Source organism: Tupaia chinensis, unplaced genomic scaffold (genome assembly GCF_000334495.1).
Source record: "Tupaia chinensis unplaced genomic scaffold, TupChi_1.0 Scaffold000355_1, whole genome shotgun sequence".
NCBI classification, from domain to species: Eukaryota; Metazoa; Chordata; class Mammalia; order Scandentia; family Tupaiidae; genus Tupaia; species Tupaia belangeri.
Window position 1 is genome coordinate 13,854,587 of NW_006159850.1, and position 20,286 is coordinate 13,874,872.

Sequence of the window (20,286 nt, forward strand, 5' to 3'; positions counted from 1 at the left end):
TCTGGCGAGCGCACGCGCCCTATAGCGAAAACCTCTCCAAAAAAATAAGAAAGCCTCCAGGTTGGGACACGACTGCAGTCGGCCATGTGGGGGTTCAGCACCCTTCACCACCACACCACCTGCCCACCCCCAAACTCGCTTTTTGGTGCTACACAAAATTTTAATTGTAGCGTTGGTCAGGTTTTTTTCAAAAGCTGAATTTCATGTGGCTAGGAAAGCTTTCTTCATCCTGGTATTATGGAAAATGTAGCCGTTTTCTGTAGAGGTTCTCAGGCAGTAAATTTTCTGTTCTTTTAGGTCTTAATAAGTTTGGTCCAGGGACCAGCAGATGGCATAATAGTTACATTGCTGGACTCCCATGGCCAATGATGGTTCAACTCCTGGTCCCAGTGGTTTGAAACACACCAGGCATGGGAACCAGCAGTTGGCATAAATGGCTATGTCGCTGGACTCCCATGTAGTCGACTGCGGTTCACGTCCCGGACCTGGTGGCTTAAAACTCACGCCGGGCGCGTGTGCGTGCGTGCCCAAGATCCCGAGAGGAGAATGGAGGAGAAGGGATTGCGGCGTGACCATCCCCCCTGGGGGGTGATTTCTCGCTTTCTATCTCTGTCTCTCTCTGGCGAGCGCACGCGCCCTACAGTGAAAAACTCTCAAACAAAACAAAACAAAAAGAACACACCAGACATGTTGTGGGGCATGTCCGAGATCCTGGGAGGAGAATGGAGAAGGGATTGCGGTGTGGCCATCTCCCCTCGGGGTGTTCTTGCTTTCTGTCTCTCTAGCAAGTGCATGTGCCCTATAGCAAAAATCTCTTTAAAAAAAAAAAAAAAAAAAAAAAAAAAACTTGGTTCTGGGTCCAAGGGGTTAACGTGTTGGACTCCCACATGACTGTGGTTCTAGTCCCAGACCTGGCAACCTGAAATTCATGGCGGGGGCATGTGCTCGTGTACCCAAAATCTCTGGAGGAAAATGGAGAAGGGATTGAGCGTAGTCGCTTCCCCTTGGGTGTGAGTTCTCATTTTCCCTCTCACTGCCTCTGTCTCTGGTGAGCGCATGCACCCTGTAGCAGACACCTAAAAAAAAAGTGTGGCCCCAGGGACCAGCAGGAAGTGTGGGCGTTAAGGAGGCTGGGTCCCTTTGTAGCCAAATGCATGGTTCAAGTCCCAGACTGGCAGCTTGAAAAACACGCCAGGTGCATGTGTGTGCCCTAAATCCTGAGGGGACTGGAGAAGGGATTACACCTACAACACAGCCATCCCCTGCCCCCTGGGAGGAGTGCCTTTTTCTCTCTCATCTCTGTCTCTGTATCCATGCTCCCTATAGCAAGCAATAATAATACCAAGTGTGGTCTTGCTCATGTGGCTGTGAGCCTTGAGGCCCTGCAGAGGGTGAGCAGTGGCAGCCTGTGGGTGCCTGGCCTGGGGCAGGCGCTCAGTGAATGGGCAAGCACAGCAGGGGTCCTGTGGGAGCCAGGGTAGGGGGTAGGGGTGGGGGGTGGCACAGGTGTGTTGGAGGGGCAGGTGCAAGCCAGGCTGGAGGCCTGTGGGCTGGGAAAGGGAAGGGGACGCAGTTCACAGCGGGGTGCAGGGACAAGGCGCTGTGCGCTGTGAAGGGAGGCAGGTATGGCGGGGAGAGTTGGGAGACCAGGGTGAGCTGCAGCAGCGGTTGACGACTCACCTGGTGATCCCACTGTGACCCAAACAGCGATGAACACGGGAAACTAGAAAGCAAGCACGCCGTGTGACTCAGAAACGAGGTGACATAAAGGTGTCCCAGGGGGCAGAGGAGCCGCGCCGGGAGTGGGGAGCAGGGCTGACCGGCAGACTGCCAAGCCGGTCCCGCGCTGATGGCCAGACGGACAAACCAGCTCCCTGGCTCCCGGCCAGCTGGGCTGCACTGGGCAGAGGGTGCAGGGGAGCTCAGACCCGCCCCGGCCTCAGGGAAGGACGACGCTACGCTGTTGATCCCGCAGGCTCTGGAGTGTCCCAGGTGAGCTGGGGACCACAGAGGAGCAGCTAACCGTGTGGGCAGCCTCAAGCCTCCTGCTGTGTCCCCAGGGCCCCGCTTGTGTATTGCGGGGAGACAGTGTCTGTGAGGGAATAAAATGAACCCAAAGGGGCCTGCGGCTATTGGCCTGGTGGTTAAGGCAGCCAGATCACACATGGTCAACTGTGTGGTTCAAATCCCAGCACCCCCGGCTTGAAAAACGCGGTGCTCCAGGGAGCATGTCCAAATGCAGACAGGAGGTCGTCTGAGCAGGAGGGGTGTGCTGCTCCCGGGCCCCACCGGGGGCGCTGTCGCCCCTCCTGCCTGTGGAGGACACGCACTCCGGCGATTCACTACGCTGGGTCGTTGCCATCTACCGGGGACATCTGCGACCTCAGCCCCTGCCCTCCAGTGGGCTCCAGTGCGGCGCTTCTCGGGGTGGGGGCTCACCGGAACTGCCATGGAGACACCCTGGAGGCTGAGTCAGCACCACGGGAGCCGGGTTCTCTTCCCCTTCCAGGCTCCCTTAACCATTTGATGATGTGACAGAGACAGGTGGCCTTGGAGTCCGTTCCGGTGCTGATAACGGAGAATGCCTGGAACTCGGGGCGGTATAGACACGGAGGTTGATTCAACAGTTCCTAGGTCCACGGGGCCATATGTGCGGGGCGCGTCCAGCGAGGGTCCTGCAGAGCTGCCGAGCACCTGTTCCCCCGGCAAGTCTGGTCTTTGTCAACTCAGCGGAACTCGGTCACAGCAGGCCCCAATCACTTCACTCCCCAGAGCCCCACCTTTCCACACCAACGAAGGTATGCTTCTTCTCAGTTCCTAGACAGCCAAATCTTTTTCTTTTTTTCTAGAATTAATTGTACTTATTACTTTTTAATTTGACCAGAGAGAGAAGCAAGCCACCAGGTCTGAGACTTGAACTGTGGTCGACGATGGGGGAGTCCAGCGCCTCAACCACCATGCCACTTGCCGGCACCCACAGCCAAATCTCCCGTGGGGAATTTGGGGGGAATGCAGCAAGGCGCTCGGTGGTTTATGTCACATGCGAGGTATCCCTTTCTGTGCACATTAAAGCCAAGGCGAGACTTGGGTGGCGAAGGCAGGAGCAGCTCCGCCCTGGCAGACACAGGTCCTTTCTGCTCCGGCGGATCCACCCTGGACGGAAGCCATGCTGCTAGAAGAGTCCAGATTGTTCCCCGGAGCAGAAGCAGGTGTCTGGGGAAAGGTGTGAGCTCTGCATCCTCAGGGGGCCAGGCTGCTCCTGCAACCTCCCGCAGGCAACAAGGCTGGGTGGGCCCCAGCCTCCGTTCACTGCTGGGCTTCCAGAACGTAACGTTTTAGGTCGTTCTATTGCTAACAACAGAAAATGCCCCAAACTGGATGAGTTAGAAAATCAGAGGTAGAGGGGGGCCGGCAGGTGGGGTGGTAAGGTAGTTAAGGGTGCTGGATTCCCACATGGCCGACCAAGGTCTGAGTCCCGGACTTGGTGACTTGCTTGCTCACTTTCTCTCTCTCTCTCTGGTGAGTGCATGTGTCCTATAACAATATTTTTTTAAAAAAATTATTTAATTCAATTATTCACTTATTTTTAATTTGACCAGAGAGAGAGAGCGGGAAAGTGAGAAAGCAAGTCACCAGGTCCAGGACCATGTGGAGGCGCCCTGTGCCTTGACCACCATGCCACCTGTTGGTCCCTCCTACAGCAAGTTTTAAAATAATAATAAATTGGGGCCAGCAGGTGGCACGGTGGTTAAGGGCACTGGACTCCCACATGGCCAACTGTGGTTCGACTCCTGGACGTGGTGGCTTGCTTCCTCCCTTTACTTCTCTCTCTCTCTCTCTCTCTGTCCCTCTCTGATCAAAAAAATTTTAAAATAATGTTAAATAAAATAATTCTTAAAAAAAAAAAACTTAAAAAATAATAAGTAAATAACTCTTAGAAAAATGGGGGCCAGCAAGTGGCATGGTGGTTGGGGGCACTGGACTCCCGCATGGCTGACTGTGGTTCGAGTCCCAGATCTGGCAGGTTGACATGCTTTCTCATTTTCCCTCCCTCTCTCTCTCTCTCATTCTGTCACTCGTTGGTTGAATTATATAAACAAATACATGAAATAAAGTTCAATAAAATAATTCTTAAAAAAAAGTGATAATGAGGGAAGCAGCAGTTAGCGTAATGGCTATGTCGCTGGACTCCCATGTAGTCCACCGGCGTTTTGGTCCCCAAACCCGGCCTTAAAACTCACGCCGGGCGCATGTGCGTGCGTGCCCAAGATCCCGAGAGGAGAACGGAGGAGAGGGGATTGCGGCGTGACAATCCCCTCTGGGGGGTGATTTCTCACTTTCTCTGTGTCTCTCTCTGTCTGGCGAGCGCACGCACCCTATAGCGAAAAAAATCTCTCTCAAAAAAAAAAAGTGATAATGAAAAATTAAACAATACTTAAAAAAAAAAAAGAAAAATAGAGGTTGATTCAGCCCACTGTTCTGAGGTCCCAGGGCTAGGGACCATCTCTGGTGGGGTTTTAGAGTCCCCATCCTGGGACTCCCAGGTAGTTGACGGTGGTTTGAGTTTCAGACCCAGCATCTTGAAACTCACACCCTGCATGTGTGCACGTGTACCCAAGATCCTGAGAGGGGAATGGAGGAATAGGGGTTGCAGTGTGGCCATCCCCCTGGGGGGTGATTTCATGTTTTCTCTCTGTCTCTATCCAGGGAGCACATGTGTCCTATAGCAAAAATCTCTCTTAAAAAAAGAGAGGCCCCATCAAAGCAGTAGCTTTGATCCCCCTGCTGTGGGCTCCCTCTCTCTCCTTTTAAACCCCCCAGAGCTCAGCCATGGGAGCCCCATTCTAAGCACTTAATCACTCCGAAAGGCTGCACCTTTCAGCACCAGGACGGCATGTCTCCTCTGGGGGTGGCCACGCTGCAGTCCCTTCTCCATTCTCCGCTCAGGATTTTAAACAGGCATGCACATGTACATGGTAGGTCTTTCAAACCACCAGATCTGAGATTTGAACCGCACAGTGGGCCATGAGGGAACCAGCACCTTAAGTACCATGCTGCCTGCTTGGCTTTACCTTTTAAAAATAATTTTATTGAGGCTGGCAGGGGGTGTGGTGGGTTTTTTTTTTTTTTTTTTTTAAAGGTTTTTGCTATAGGGCGATTGTGCTCGCCAGACAGAGATAGAAATCGAGAAATCACCCCCTGGGGGGATGGCCATGTCACAATCCCTTCTCCTCCATTCTCCTCTCGAGATCTTGGGCACACATGCACACGCGCCCAGCGTGAGTTTAAGCCACCGGGTCTGGGACTCAAACTGTGGTCGGCTACATGGGAGTCCAGCGACATAGCCATTATGCTAACTACTGGTCCCAAGGCTGGCAGGTGATGTGGTGGTTAAGGACGCGGGACTATCACATAGCAAACCACGGTTCAAGTCCTGGAACTGGCAGCTTGCGTTCTCACTTTCTCTCTGGTCAAATTAAAATAAAAAGTTAAATAAAATAATTCTTTAAAAAATAATTTTAGTATTACTATTATTTAATTTGCTGGGGCCAGCAGGTGGTGTGGTGGTTAAGGGCACTGGACTCCCATATGGCCAACTGTGGTTCAAGTCCCGGACCTGGCGGCTCACTTTCTCACTTTCCCTTTCTCTCTCTGGTCAAACTGAAAAATAAATAACAATTTTTTTTTTAATTTGCACATGTGCTCACCAGAGAGGGACAGAGAAGGTGAGAAAGCAAGCCCCCAGGTCTGGGAGACTGGCCCATGGGTGGTCATTTGGGAGTCCAGTGCCCTGACCATCATGCCTCCTGCTGGCCCCAGGGCTCTAAGTTTTACTTTAAGTTCTCCAAGTCACTTGGCATTTATTCTGGTAAATTTAAGGGCTAGATCTAATTCTTCTTTCTCCAGCGGATATCCAGTTATCACAATAAAACTTATTTAAGCATTTGTCTTTCCCCTAGTGACTTGAAAAGCCATCTTTGTAGAGGTTTTTGCCTTAGGGCACACATGCTTGCTGGAGAGACAGAGACAGTGAGAGGGAAAGTGAGACATCATTCCCCAGGAGGGGACAGCCACGCTGCAATCCCGCCTCCTCCATTCTCCTCCTGGGATCCTGGACACGCACACACACAGCGTAATTTTCAAGCCATTGGGTCCGGGACTCAAATTGCGGTCGGCCATACAGGAGTCCAGCGACATAACTGCTATCTGTCTGCTGGCCCCGAAAAGTCATCTTTATTACAAACCAGAGTTCCAGGTGGATTCCAGTCTAGGTCATTAGACTAATGAAACAGAACAGTATCCAAAAATAGACTCGTGTATCACAGAGCAGCCCTCCTGGGAGCCGGCAGAGAAGCACAAGCGTGCAGAGGCCGAGGAGTCCTGCCCTAGCAGCTGTCCCAGAGGCTGTCCCATCCTGTGCAGCCCCTAGGACAGAGCTGCAGGTCCCTGGTTGCATGGCGGGAGAAGCAGGCTGTGGGGAGACAGCAGAGCCACGCCAAGGCAGAAGACCACGGAGAGGGTGCACAGCAGCCCTCATGCACCAGAGGCCTGATGCTCTAGACCTGAGGCCTGGGGGGGGACAGGACAGCTACCGTGATCCTCTGGAGCACAGCGAGCTGAAATACTCGAGATCCTCGCAGTCCCTCTGATTTAAGTGTCTTGGGGACTTCAGATAGCTGAGTCCATGAAACCAGGTTCCTGCTGTGCCAGGGTGTGTCGGAGAGTCGCCATGCCCCCTCCCATCTGCCCCCCTCCTCAGCCACTCACTGCTCAGTTTCCAACACATTCCAGAACAAATGACTCCACGGTTCTTTCGTTGTTTTTACTTCAGAAAGAGAGAAAGGGAAGAAAATTAAAAAAAAAAAAGTTTAAATAACTATTGCAGAAAAGGAGATCTGGGCTGGATGCTGGGACCTACCTCTCCCAGAAGGGGAATTAATAGTTTAAATGAAACAAAAAAGGAAAAGAAACAAGAAATAAATTATTCTGCTCAATACTGTTTGGCATAATTGCATTGTTCTTCATTTGAACACTCAGCCCCTCCAGCTGCGCTGAGGGGCGCTGGCAAGAACGCTGGTGCCTGGACTGGACAGTGGTGTGTGTGGGGAGGCCCTGAGAGGCATCCTACAACCCCCCAGCCCGCCCCCATTCCTTCCTCCTCTTCCTTTTGGAACTGCGAAGGAACAGACTCAAGCTATGCTCTAAATATATTAATATTTAGGGGTGCCCACCGACAGCTGGGACCCTCTAACAAACACACTCGCCAGCTGCAGGAGTCTGCTTCCTGCTGTCAACTAAGAAAAGGGGTGCTATCAGTCTCCCCACTGTTGGGAAGGGGGATCCTTTCGGTGGCTTAGGGGCTTCACAGAAGCCCTTCCCCTCCTAGCCGTCTCCAACCTTGAAGGGTGAGAATGCAGTCAGCAGCTTCCTCTGGGGACTTGCTGGGTTCAGTCAAGCAAGCAGCTTCCAGTTAGAGCCCCTGGGTGTTGCTTTCCAGCCCTTCTAGAGCTGGAAATGGAAAGTGGGTTAACAGGGAGGGGCGGGAAGGGTGCGCAGGCAGAGAGGGGCATGCAGCAGGGCAAGCCCACCCTCCCCAGTGAGTCTCCTGCCTTGTGCGAGGCCAGCTCGGAGTTCCAGAGAACCTCCGGTGGTCAGCCATACCTGGCAGCCAGCTTAACTACATTATGAGCCCCAAGCAATTCCACCCCCAAGCAAGAGGCTTCCTACTCCTCTTTGGGGTGTTGGTGAAGGAGGAAGGTGCATGCACCAGGCCGCTGGGCCCCCGCCTCCAGCATTTCAACGTGTTGCTCTCTCCTTAGAGCCAGCCAAAGACGTGCATGTGCGCGAGACAGACACACAGAGAAGCAGCAGGGCCCCAATCCCAGGGCACACTTTCTGATTTTTTTTCCCCCGGAGCAACAAGAGGGCTGGTGAGGAGGCCCAGGCCTAGGAGACACTACAGAGGTTGTGGGTGATCGGTAGAGGCCGAGGGCACACGTGGGTGAGAAGCACCTTACATTGGACGTGGCAGGCCTTCGTTGTCCCCTGCCCTGTTCCTTACACCTGTGTCCTGCAGTTGGGGCCTAGGCGAACCCCACTCTCAGGCGAGGGGTGATACAACTCCCTAGTTCTCGGGGGAGACTCGAAATGCCCTGGTCGGAGGCCATTGCACACATGGCCGAAGGCAGGAGGGGGTTAGGGAGAAGGGGCCCCGGGCGTCAGCCTGACTGCATTCTTTGGTGGGTTCGCATTCACCCATCCCGGCCTGATAGAGAAGTGGAGTTTAGGACGCCCTGGGAGGCCCCAGCACCCCGGGGCCGCTAGCTCTCCCCAGGGTGAAGGCGCAGCCCTGGCAAATGCGGCCGGCTCCCGCCGCCAGCCCCGGGGCCGGGACACGCCCAGACCAGACCGCCAGCCCCGGGGCCGGGACACCCCCAGACCAGACCGCCCTTGCCCCCGCCCCGGCGCACCGGTGGGGTCAGGCCGGCCAGCGACTGAGCCGTTACTCCCGCCAAGCCTGAGAAAGTACTTCACCGAGGCCAAAAGCAACCTCTACTTCTTAAAAAGCGGAAAAAGACATCCTATCCAAAAGCATAAGGGAGTGGGGATTGAGAGGCTGCCGCCCGCCTCCGAAGGCCATTGATTGGAGGAGACGGATACAGCGCCGGAAGTCCTCCTTGAGTCGCATGATTGGCTGGGAGAAACAAAAGCTCCGCCCTACTGCAGCGCAGATTGGTGCCAGCCCCGGGCCAGCCCCAGTCTCCTGATTGGCGGGACACAGCAGGCGCAGGCTGGACTGCAGAATGATTGGTCCAGACCGTGGCTGGCGTCGCTCTGGATCGCCTGGCGACGCCCAGGCCACCGCCCTCAGGCTGGCCTGGAGTCCTGGGTCGCAGCGCGCGCCCGCGCCTCGTGGCTGGGCCCGAAGGGTCGCGGCGTGCCTGGCTCAGTTGCCTCGGTAGACCTCGATCTTGCTGGCTTTGGCCAACATGTCGATGATGTGGGCCTCAAAGTCCGCGTCGTGCACGCCCGTCTTCCGGAACTCGCCCGCGTACCGGTTGTTCTCCCAGTAATGGTGCCAGTTGCCCCGGCTGTCGGCCCCGAACCCATAGACATTCACCTGCAGGGAAGGGCAGTGCAGGGTCACCCCATGTTCGGGACCCTGGAGGTCTCGAACCATGCGGAGGAGGGGAGAAGACGCAGAGACAGGCCTATTGCCTGGGAGGCTAGACTGACAGCTGTCAATTCCAGAGTGTTGGAGGCAGTGGAGACGCATGCCTGGCTCCCACACATGTGGGCGCCTGCTGTTCTTCCAACACTTGCTTTTTTTAAAACTATAATTATTACTATTAAATGGAGTATTTTTTTGTGTGTGTGTGTGAAAACTAGTCAGATAGCCAATACAATATAGCAAAGAACTTACTGGCAAAAGTGGTTGTGCTGGGGGACCAGCAGTTAGCGTAGTGGCTATGTCGCTGTACTCCCATGTAGTCCACCGTGGTTCAAGTTCAGAGTTCCGGACCCGATGGCTTAAAACTCACTGGGCGTGTGTGCGTGCATGCCCAACATCCCAAGAGGAGAATGAGTTGCATGGAGGAGAAGGAGTTGAGGCGTGGCCATCCCCTCTGGGGGGGTGACTTCTCGCTTTCTATCTGTCTGTCTCTGTCTGTCTGGCGAGCCCACGCGCCCTATAGCAAAAACCTCTCCAAAAAAAAAAAAAGTGGGATGTGCTGGGCACGAACACTGCCCCCTGTGGCACTGTAGCCCTGACCACTAGGGAAATGTCCTTTGAGTGACTAACCTCCATTTTAACACGGACAGGAGACCTGGGGCTCAGAGCTTCAGAGAGAGCCTTCCAGCTGAAATGTAACTGCACTCTCCGTTCTACTTGTGGTTATGGTTAGTTTTTCTGTATGGCAAGTCATAGCAATTATGGCGGTAATATTCTATTTCCTTTTCCAATATTTAACCTTAAAAAGAAAAAATTTGCCAGGGGTACATGCACTTGATGGAGAGAGGGGAAGTGAGAAAGCATCCCTCACAGGGACGTCATACCACAATCCCTTCTTTGCCACTTCTCCCTTCTTTACGGACTTTGGGCACACACGCACAGGCACCTCGCATGTTCTCCAAGCCACTAAGTCCAGGACTGGAACCCCCAGTTGACCATGTGGGATTCAGCTGCCTTCACCATGCTACCAGCTAGCCCAAACAACTTTTTAATGAAATGATTTCACATTTGGTAAAATGAGTTGCACTTGGGAAGTACAGACTAGAAAACAGGGAAGTCAGAGCCACCGGATTTCTGCCTTAAAAATGTATTCCTTGGGGCTAGCAGGTGGCATGGTGGTTGAGGGCACTGGGCTTCTACATGGCCATAGTTCAAGTCCCAGACCTGGTGGCTTGCTTTCTACTTTCTCTCTCTGTATCTCTCTCTGGTCAAATTAAAAAATAGTAATAAAAGTTAATAATTATTTTAAAAATGCACTCCTCTGAAGGCACTGCTAAGTCCCAATAAGCGCTGATTCTCTCAGTTCCATGAGTCCCCTACTTTACCCCCACCCTGGCCTACCCACCTCATCACACACATGCAGGGCAAAGAAGAGCACCAGCATCCCTGTGGAAGGGTACCGCCCATGATGCTCCGTCCACCTGTCGTGGATGTACTTGAAGAAGGCTGGGTTGTAGATCTGGACCTGGGAGGAGAAAAGGTAACGGGCACGTGAGGAGCCTGGACGCTCAGTCACGGACCCCCAAGTCCTCATTCCCTGGTTCTCATGGTCTCTCTTGGGGTCAGGTACACCAGCAGATGGGGACTCCGAAGGTTCTGGAAGGGAATTGGGCACACCTGAGCCATGGCACCAGTATTCCACGGCTCAGGCCAGCACTGCCTCTGTGAGATGGGGATGAAGAAGGAAAATGAACTGGGGAGCTTACCTTTTCTTTGTCCACTCGAAGGAAGGACTTCACCGGAGCATAGGTGCTGCAAGCAGACAGAAAGGTAAAAAAAAAAAGAAAAAAAAGAAAAAGGGGGAACCAGCAGTTAGCGTAATGGCTATGTCACTGGACTCCCATGTAGCCGACCACGGTTCGCGTCCCGGACCCGGTGGCTTAGAACTCACACCGGGCGCGTGTGCATGCATGCCCAAGATCCTGAGAGGAGAATGGAGGAGAAGGGATTGTGGTGTGACCATCCCCCCAGGGGGTGATTTCTCGCTTTCTGTCTCTATGTCTGTCTCTGTCTGGCGAGCGCACATGCCCTATAGCGAAAACCTCTCAAAAAAAATTAAAAAAAGGTTAAAAGGTAATATTTCAGGCAGGTGGCATGGTGGTTAAGGACGCTGGACTCCCACATGGCCAACTGAGATTCGAGTTCAGGACCTGACAGCTTGTTTCTCACTTTCCCTCTCTCTCCTTCTTTCTCTCACTTACTCTGTCCCTCTCTGGTCAAATAAAAAAATAAGTAAAAATAGGGGCTGGCAGGTGGCTGGTGGTTAGGAGCACTGAACTCCCACATGGCTGACCATGGTTCAAGTCCTGGACCTGGTGGCTTGCTTTCTCACTTTCCTCTCTCTCACTCTGTTCCTCTCTGATCTAGTTAATTAATTAATCCATTAATTGTTTTTAAAAAGAATTATTTTATTTAACTTTATTTATTCATTCACTTATTTTAATTTGACCAGAGAGAGACACAGAGAGAGAGGGAAAGTGAGAAAACAAGCCACCAGGTCCATGACTCTAACTGTGGTCGGCCATGTGGGAATATTCAGCACCTTAACCACCATGCCACCTGCTGGTCCCCCCAATTAATTAATTAATTAAAGCTAAATAAAATAATTTTTAAAAATCCGCTCTAAAAAAAAGTAAAAATAGGGACCAGTAGATGGCATAATGACTATGTGGCTGGACTCCCCATGTAGTTGACCGCGGTTTGAATCCCAGACCCGGTGGCTTAAACTCATGCTGGATGCGTGTGCGTGCGTGCCCAAGATCCCAAGAGGAGAACGGACAAGGGATTGCAGTGTGGCCATCCCCCCTGGGGGGTGGATTTCTCACTTTCTGTCTCTCTCTCTGTCTTTCTGGCAAGCACATGTACCCTACAGCAAAACCTCTCCAAAAAACAAAAAACTTCAGATAGCCTGGCGGACACGGAAACACTCTTCCCTCCTCAGGGCTGAGCAGTGACAGCCTCACAGTTTCTAGTTGATCTCCTCCAGACTGCCCCCCGCAGCGCGTTTACCACCGCAGTTCCTTACCTGGAAGCCTTCAGTGGCTCCCCACGTCACTCAGGACAAAATAGGAATGTTTTAGACAGCAAGCACTGAGGCCTTCCATCAGCCAGCCCCAGCCTTCCTTCCCCAACCCTGCTGTGAACTCTCCGTTGTCGGCTGACTGTCGCAAAGCCACCATATCCGCACTCTCGCCACTGTCCAGACAACCCTCTCAACTCCCTCCAGGCATGGTGGAAACTCCACTAATAGGGAAGCCAGCCGTGCCTCCCGTAACCTCCGCCTGCTTCTAGAATCTACAGCACTTACTACTTTAGCCTTCAAACCTCTCCACAATATGAAAAAGATCCTCCTCAAACTTTTAAACTTCTGGATTTAAAAATTACATTGTGTGGGGCCAGCAGGTGCATGGTGGTTAAGGGTACTGGACACATGGACAATCACAGTTGAGTCCTAGATCTGACGGCTTGCGTTCTCACTTTCCCTTTCTCTCTCTCTCTGGCTCTCTCTCACTCTGTCCCTCTCTGGTCAAATTTAAATAAATAAATAAGTAAAATAATTCCTTTTTTTTTTTTTTTGAGAGGTTTTTGCCATAGGGCACATGCGCTCGCCAGACAGAGAGAGAGAGAAAGAGACAGAAAGCAAGAAATCACCCCCCAGGGGGGATGGCCACGCCACAATTCCTTCTCCTCCATTCTCCTTTTGGGATCTTGGGCACACACGCACACACACCCGGCATGAGTTTAAGCCACCGGGTCCGGGACATGAACCATGGTCAACTACCTGGCTGTCCAGCGATATAGCCATTATGCTAACTGCTCCTCCCTAAATAAAATAATTCTTTTTAAAAAAAATTACATTGGGGACCAGCAGATGGCATAATGGTTACATCGCTGGATTCCCAAATAGGTGACTGTGGTTCGAGGCCCAGGCCTAGCAGCTTTAAAATTCATGCCAGGCGTGTGTGCGTGCGTGTCCAAGATCCTGAGAGGAGAAGGGACTGAGGCATGGCCATTTCCCCTGGGGGGGTGGTGGTGGTTTTTTGCTTTCTAAAGACTCTGTTTCTCTCTGTCTCCCTGGTGAGTGCACACACCTATAGCAGAAATCTCTCCAAAGAAAGGAAGGAAGGAAGGGAGGGAGGGAGGGAGGAAGGAAGGAAGGAAAAAGAACAGAACAGAACAGAACAAAACAAACTTGGTGAGTCTGATTTCCCATGGTTCTGCTGTGATGGGTAACTACTCCCCTCCTCCAGGAAAGTTCTCAGAAGGCAGCGTCCCCAGGCTGGTGCCACCTCCCGGAAAGAAAACCAAACCAGACGTCCCTCCCGCCCTTCCACCATCATGTGCCGGACAGCACCCGGCAGGACGCGATGTGGGACAGCCGAGCCCTCAGCCTACCCCCATTCGGGGCCCTCTCTCCTCACCAGCCGCTCTTGGCTAAAATGCGACCCAGCCCCAGGGAAAAACCCTCCCCACCCCACTGGCAGTCTGCAGGGAGCTCACAATCGGATCTGCCCCGTGGACAGGGCGCTGGCGATCCACAGCAGGTCCAGGGCCTTGAAGGGCACAAGCACGAAGCTGACGTTGGCGGGCAGGTTCCTGGCGCTCTCTGGGTACATGAAGTGGTGGGTGGTTCGGCTGCCGACATCCTGCTCGAAGCCCACAGTTGGTGCCTGATTCATCCTGCAGGGACAAAGGGTGACATGAGATGAAACTGCCATGGAAACTGGGACGAGATGTTTAGAGGAAGATTTGGTGCTATCAAAAATGTAAACAGGCGTGTTCTTTGACCCAGCAATTCCGTTTCCAGAAATCTGTCTAAAACAGTTGCACACAATCTCTGCACACGAGGATATTCACTGCCGTGCTCTTCACAACAGAAACGGCAGAACAGGTTAAGGCCAGCCCGTGGCCTGGTGGTTACGACTGCTGGACACCCACATGGCCTGCCTGCTAGTTTGAGTTCTGGACTTGGCAGCTTGAGAAACACACCAGGCACATGTGGGTACATGCCCCAAATCCCAAGACGACAAATGGAGAAGTAGTGTGATCATTCCCCATTGGGACTTCTTTTTCACTTTTTCTTTTTGTCTCTCCCTCTGGCAATTGCACATACCTCTCTCTCTCTCTATATATATATATATATAATTAAATTTTAAAAAAAAGAAAGAAAGAAAGAATTGGGGGACCAGCAGGTGGTGTAGTGGTTAAGGTGCTGGACTCACATGAGGTCTACTGTAGTTCGAGTTCCAGACCTGGTAGCTTAAAACTCACACCAGGCACCGGGCGCATGTGCGTGCGTGCCCAAGATCTTGAGAGGAGAATGGAGGAGAAGGGATTGCGGCGTGACCATCCCCCCTGGGGGGTGATTTCTCACTTTCTGTCTCTCTGTCTCTGTCTGGCGAGCACACGCGCCCTGTATCGAAAACCTCTCAAGAAAACAAACAAAAAAACTCACACCAGGCATGTATGCGTGTGTGCTCAAAATCCTGAGAGGAGAATGGAGAAGGGATTGTGGCAAGGCCATCCCCCAAGGGGCTGATTTTTTGTTTTCTGTCTCTCCAGTCGTGCACAGACCGTATAGCAAAAATCCCTCAAAAAAAAAAAAAAAGAAAAAGAAAAATCTTGTTAATACACACACATTAGCACGTTCCTACAATGGAACATCATGTAGCCATCAATAAAGTAGAGCCAGCCCCACAGCCTCGTGGGTAAGGGTGCTGCTCTGATTCGAACCCAGCCCCAGCAGCTTGAAAGCCATGGTCAGGGGTCACTCTCATGAGGCCTTAAGAAACAAACTTCACCTCACCAGAGACAGACAGGGCAAGCCGGTCCTGCCAGCTCAAAGCGCTGCAGCTGCCCAAGGTTGGCCTCTGAAGACCCCATCTGCCTCCTCCACTGAACGGCAGGCGGCCCTTCCCCAGAGTGCCCGAGCCCTGCTACGAGGCTCACCTGCCTCTCCGCACCTGCAGGTGGCCCTGTGGCGGAGCCTGCGCCTCCCTTTCTTCCCTTCCAGGCGCTGACCAAGCAGAGAGCTCGGAAATGAATGGTGCAGGAGGTCCAAAACGAGGCCTCACAGCTCCCTGGGACAACAAAGGAAGGTTGCACTCCCTCGGGGACAGGCTTTTGTTTTGAGGCTCTGATTCACTGTGGAGAAGCCAAGTCCTGGAACAGGGCCAGAGGATGAGCTGATTCGGACTCAGAGGCCAGGCATTCTAGAAATCTACCTACCCCCGGCATCTCCAGTGGCCCAAGCACTGGGGCAAAGGCATGGGCCAGGGCAGGGTGGGTGGGCGCCTCGTTCCTCACTCACCCACGTGTTTACGGTGTGCCTGCTAGCTGCCAGGCACCATCGGAGGGCCTGTGGATGTCCCTGCTGGCCCGCCGAGTACCCCTTGGCAGCACCTGGCAGGGCTCCGAGGACGTACAGGAGGCACGTGTGGATGGAGCCATCGTCTCACTACCTCCGCTCAGCTCTCCTGCTGGGTACCACATTGGTCCTGTGTCCAGGACACAAACACAGCCACCTCCTCTGCCATCCGGCTCTTTCCACAGACCAGCCGACCGTGCTGGGTCATGCCTTCCGGAACTACCTCCTCTCCTAGCCTGGCCCCTGGGAAGGGAATCTGTGAGTTTCCCGCTGTGGCCTGGCCTGACCAGGTGCTGTCAGGCGTCGTGAGCGGCCTGACCTCTGGGTCTACAGGGCTTGTACCTCGGGCTTCCTGGCCATCACCGATGGCCTAAGGGAAGCTTCAGCTCATGTAGGCAGCGGGGAGGCAGGTGCTTCAGGCTGAGGGCCTCTTCTCAGGCTTCCCAGGTGCGCTAGGGCTGCTCTGGACTCACTCTAGTGGACAACCAATCCCAGCCATGGTCCCTGGGCAGAGAGAGCCCCCTCTCCAGTTCCCATCTTACCTGCCTCCCATCTGGGGTGCCAGCCACTGGAGGACGGGGACAATCTGACGGCCCTGGAGTCCTGGATAGGGCCAGCCACCCTGTCCCCCTACCCCCACCATTTCCCAACACGAGGAAGGTCTTGCAAGGAATGTCAAAAGCCTCAGAGACATGCTGCCTCCGTGTTGCCATGGAGACAGCAACAGTTACTAAGCAAAGCCCTTCCCTCTGCCGCCTGGGAAACCTGGTCTTTCTGCAGCGCTCACCCGTGATGATCAGGAAACCGGGCATTTGTAGTGTCTTCATTCTGTTGTTCTTTTTAACTTTTCCCCTTCATTCACGAGAGTGTGCATGTAGGAGAAAGACTGCCGAGTGAGAGGTGAGCACCCTCTACGGAGTCTGGCCACACCGCGATTCCCTCCCTGCAGTCCCCAGTTCCTGGCCAGTCTCTGAGTGACAAGCGTGTTTCAGGCTGACCGGGCCAGGGGTCGGAGCCGCGTCACCATGCGGAACCCGGGCCAGGGGTCGGAGCCGCGTCACCATGCAGAACCCGGGCTAGGGGTCGGAGCCGCGTCACCATGTGGGACCGGCCTCTCCACCACCACTGCACCACAGGCTCGCCCGGCGCCATTAGGGTCTCCTCCTCTGAGGGCGGGAGAAAGTGTCCCTGCTGCGGCGTTTTCTTTTTTTGGGGGAGCGGTTTCTTTCTTTTTTTTTTTTTCCACTATAGGGCATGTGCGCTCGCCAGACAGACAGAGAGAGACATAGAGACAGAAAGCGAGAAATCACCCCCCAGGAAGGATGGTCACGCCGCAATCCCTTCTCCTCCATTCTCATCTCGGGATCTTGGGCACGCACGCACACGCTCCCGGCGTGAGTTTTAAGCCACGGGTCTGGGATGCGAACCGCGGTCGACTACGTGGGAGTCCAGCAACAAAGCCATTACGCTAACTGCTGGATCCCGCTGCTGCGGCGTTTTCTGTCCCCAGCCAACTAGAGGGAGGATGTCGTGAAACACACAGGTTCACGCCCAGGCCTTCCATGCTCTGTGTCTCTGGACAAAGGCCTTCCCAACTCTCTCCTCTCCCATAGGCTGGGTGCAGAGGCCCGTTGAGTGACAGCACCCCAGAACCTCAGCCTTGGGAGAGGAAGGGAGGGCCGAAGTCCAGGGCAAACCCCAACGGCCCTTCTTCTGCCCAGGACATCTTCCTCCCTGAAGTCATCGCTTTTTTTTTTTTTTTTTTTTTGAGAGAGAGATCTTTGTTTTTAGGGTGTATGCACTTGCCAGAGAGACAGATAGAAAGCGAGAAATCACCCCCGTAGTGGTCATAGCCACACCACCATCCCTTCTTTCTCCTCTGAGTGTGGAGCACTAACGTACACACGCTTGGCATGAGTTTCAAGCCACCGGGTCTGGGACTCGAACTGCGGAGGGCTATGTGGGATCCCAGGGCCTTAACCACCAGGCCACCCGCTGGCCCCTGGACTAGTTGCTATTAAGCAAGACCAGTCTGGGTTGAGGCACCAGGAGGGTCCGATGGCCTGCAGTGTGCATGCAGCAAACAGCCACGAGTTCAGTTCCAGCTCTTTTCAGGGGAAGTCAGAGACTACAAAACTGAGGATGAGTCTCCGCTACGTCTCTGCCTCTTCCCCCACCCCAGACAGACAACAAGAGACACTCCAGACCGCCAGTGAACGGCACCCCGGCCGCGGAGGTATGGTCTTGGGGGTTGGCCCTGGGCCCACCCTCGGGCTCCATGGGGCTCACCTCATGATGAAGTTGTGCCCGTCCACATCCGGCCCGTAGCCGGAGCCCCGCAGGTTGCCTGAGTTGCCCACCACGGCACAGCGCCGGCACTGGTGGGGGTCCCGGAAACGGTAGGGGTTCTCGCCCGGAACTATCTGGAACAGCTTCTCCAGCACCTCGTTGGTGTTGTGGGATTTGAACTGGGGCTGCAGCATCTGTGGAGGGAAGGGGAGCGGGCAGTGTGAGGAGGGAGGGACTCCCACCCCTGGCCTCCAGGGTTCCGCCCAGCCCTCCTCCTCCGGCACAGTTGGGGAGTTGGTCTCTCCTCTCACAGACAGCCAGCGGCCCTGCTCGGAGACCCAGTGTCAAAGTGCTCATCGACCCTTTCTTTTTTTTTTTTGGAGAGGTTTTTTCACTATAGGGCGCGTACGCTCGCCAGACAGAGAGAGACATAGGGACAGAAAGCGAGAAATCACCCCCCAGGGGGGATGGTCACACCGCAATTCCTTCTCCTCCATTCTCCTCTCGGGATCTTGGGCACGCACGCACACGCGCCCAGTGTGAGTTTTAAGCCACCGGGTCTGGGATGTGAACCGCGGTCGACTACGTGGGAGTCCAGCGACATAGGCATTACGCTAACTGCTGGTTCCCTGACCCTTTCTCAAGGGACCAGCGGCCACGCCAGGAGGAGCGCAGCTTCCTTCACAGGCTCCTTCCCAGTCAGCCTATGGGGCCACCCTAGAGCTCAGCTTATGGGCGGGGTTCGAGAAGCTGCAGTCAGGATTCCTGGAACACCTGGGCCACTCTCTCAGCAAACATGAAGCCCTTCAAAGCCAGAATGGCTGGACTTGAACTGGCCCCCACACCTCCGACGCCGACGCCGGGGAGAACAGAAACCTCACCAGCTGGAGGTCAAAGGCCATGAGGTGAGGCAGGGGCAGCGGCCAGATGCTTCAGGGCCAGCGGCTTACAACGCTGGAGTAAGGCGGCAGGTGGGGCCCACAGCAAATAGGAGCCCACGTGCCCCCTGGAAAGGGGCAATTTGTGAACCCCAGAATGGCGAGTTCTCCTCTTTGTTAAAGGCAGTGGAAAAAATGGATTTCACGTGAAGCACGGTGATTTCCAATGTTGGTAACCAACGCAAATATTTGGAAAACATTGAGAGCTGGTTTTGGACCATGGGCCACCAGTTGGTGACACTGAAGCTAGGGCTTGAAGTCGCTCTGGGCGAAGCCGAACTCCAAGAGTGTGTGGCTGCTCGGGGGAGCAGGGAGGCAGCACCATGGCTGAGAATGTGCTCGGGCTCACACAGCTGCTGAGTCCCAGCTCTGCAGGCAGGAGGCCTGGCCTGGCCTTTGGGTATCTCCCAGAACCTGTCCTGGCCCTCTCGGGCCACCACTGAGACCGTGACCTTGGGTGAACCTGTGCATTCTCTAAACCTTGACCAACCCCATCCAATGAAGCCCACGACAGCATGCAAACAGGAAGAACCCTCTGAGGGGTCCAGGCTGCCTAGGAAGGGCCGTGGGGCCTCAGTGACCCCTGCTCTGTGGAACCCCGTCCTTGGGGACAATGACAGTCTAGGCCAGAAGGCAGGTTCTGTGGAGCTGTTTCGATAAGCCTGGTCCCACAAGCTCATCTTCGCAGCTTCTCTGAACAAGAGAAAATGGGGGGGGATCGACATGCTCCCCACTCGCCAGCCAGGGGACGCAGGGCCTGGGCGCTCTCCATCCTGGACACGTGGCAAACAGATGGCCCTGCAGAGCCTGGGGACCTGATGATCCAGGGAGGTGGAGGGAATCAACAGAGGCAGAAAGGTGACGGGGCTGGAAGGGCAGGGCACTGGCCTGGGTTGGGCACACCACACCCCAGCCCCTCATCAGTTTATGAGGCTTTCTCACCCCAGCCCAGAGGTCTTTCCCAGCAACTGTGAGGAGCCAAGCGAGTGACTCGCAGTGTTTCTGATTCCTTTGAGCAGCAGTGGCCAGAGTCAGGGGTGGCTGCCTCCTTCCTGCGGGGCAGGCCTCCTCCCCACGGCGGTAGCCCTCCCCTCCTACGTTCTCACTCAGGCCCTGCTCCTCTGTCCACACTGCCTGCCTGGCCCAGAAGGTACTCCTGGTCTATTCTTGGCTCTGGTCTATACAGGCACTAGAAACCCTAGCTCGCTCTCCATCCAGGTCAGGGCTCTCTCGGTGAGCCTTGGCTATGACGGGATAAACGGGCCTCACAAGTGGACCTGCCAAGACTCCAGGCCAGACAGCAGCCCAAACCCAAGCCAAAGGGGCCAGATGGCAGCAAAAGGGAGGGGCGGGGCTGTGGTACTCACCATCCACCACCTCTGGACATCTGGGGGGAGATCCATGTTCTCTCGGGTCCAGACCGGGGAGATGTTGCCGTCGAAGTGGCTGTCGAACCACTC

At 54.4% G+C, this 20,286-nt stretch overlaps 1 protein-coding gene and 1 long non-coding RNA gene across 2 annotated transcripts in view; both read right to left on the reverse strand.

Moving 5' to 3' along the window:
* LOC114008559 (uncharacterized) overlaps positions 1–2,891 on the reverse strand; it is a 6,308-nt gene extending 3,417 nt beyond the window's left edge. The window contains exons 1-2 of the long non-coding RNA XR_003550078.1: positions 2,440–2,891; positions 1,681–1,723 (exon numbers count right to left, since the gene is read on the reverse strand). This is a non-coding gene — a long non-coding RNA (uncharacterized LOC114008559). The remainder of the gene's footprint in view (positions 1–1,680; positions 1,724–2,439) is intronic.
* Positions 2,892–6,812: 3,921 nt separating this feature from the next.
* The window catches only part of ST3GAL2 (ST3 beta-galactoside alpha-2,3-sialyltransferase 2), a gene marked incomplete in the record, with an annotated part of 20,143 nt that continues 6,669 nt past the window's right edge, over positions 6,813–20,286 (reverse strand). Inside the window, 6 exon segments of the mRNA XM_027773510.1 lie at positions 6,813–9,121; positions 10,578–10,697; positions 10,939–10,984; positions 13,733–13,912; positions 17,889–18,082; positions 20,194–20,286. Of these exon segments, the coding sequence (XP_027629311.1) occupies positions 8,948–9,121; positions 10,578–10,697; positions 10,939–10,984; positions 13,733–13,912; positions 17,889–18,082; positions 20,194–20,286 (807 nt within the window).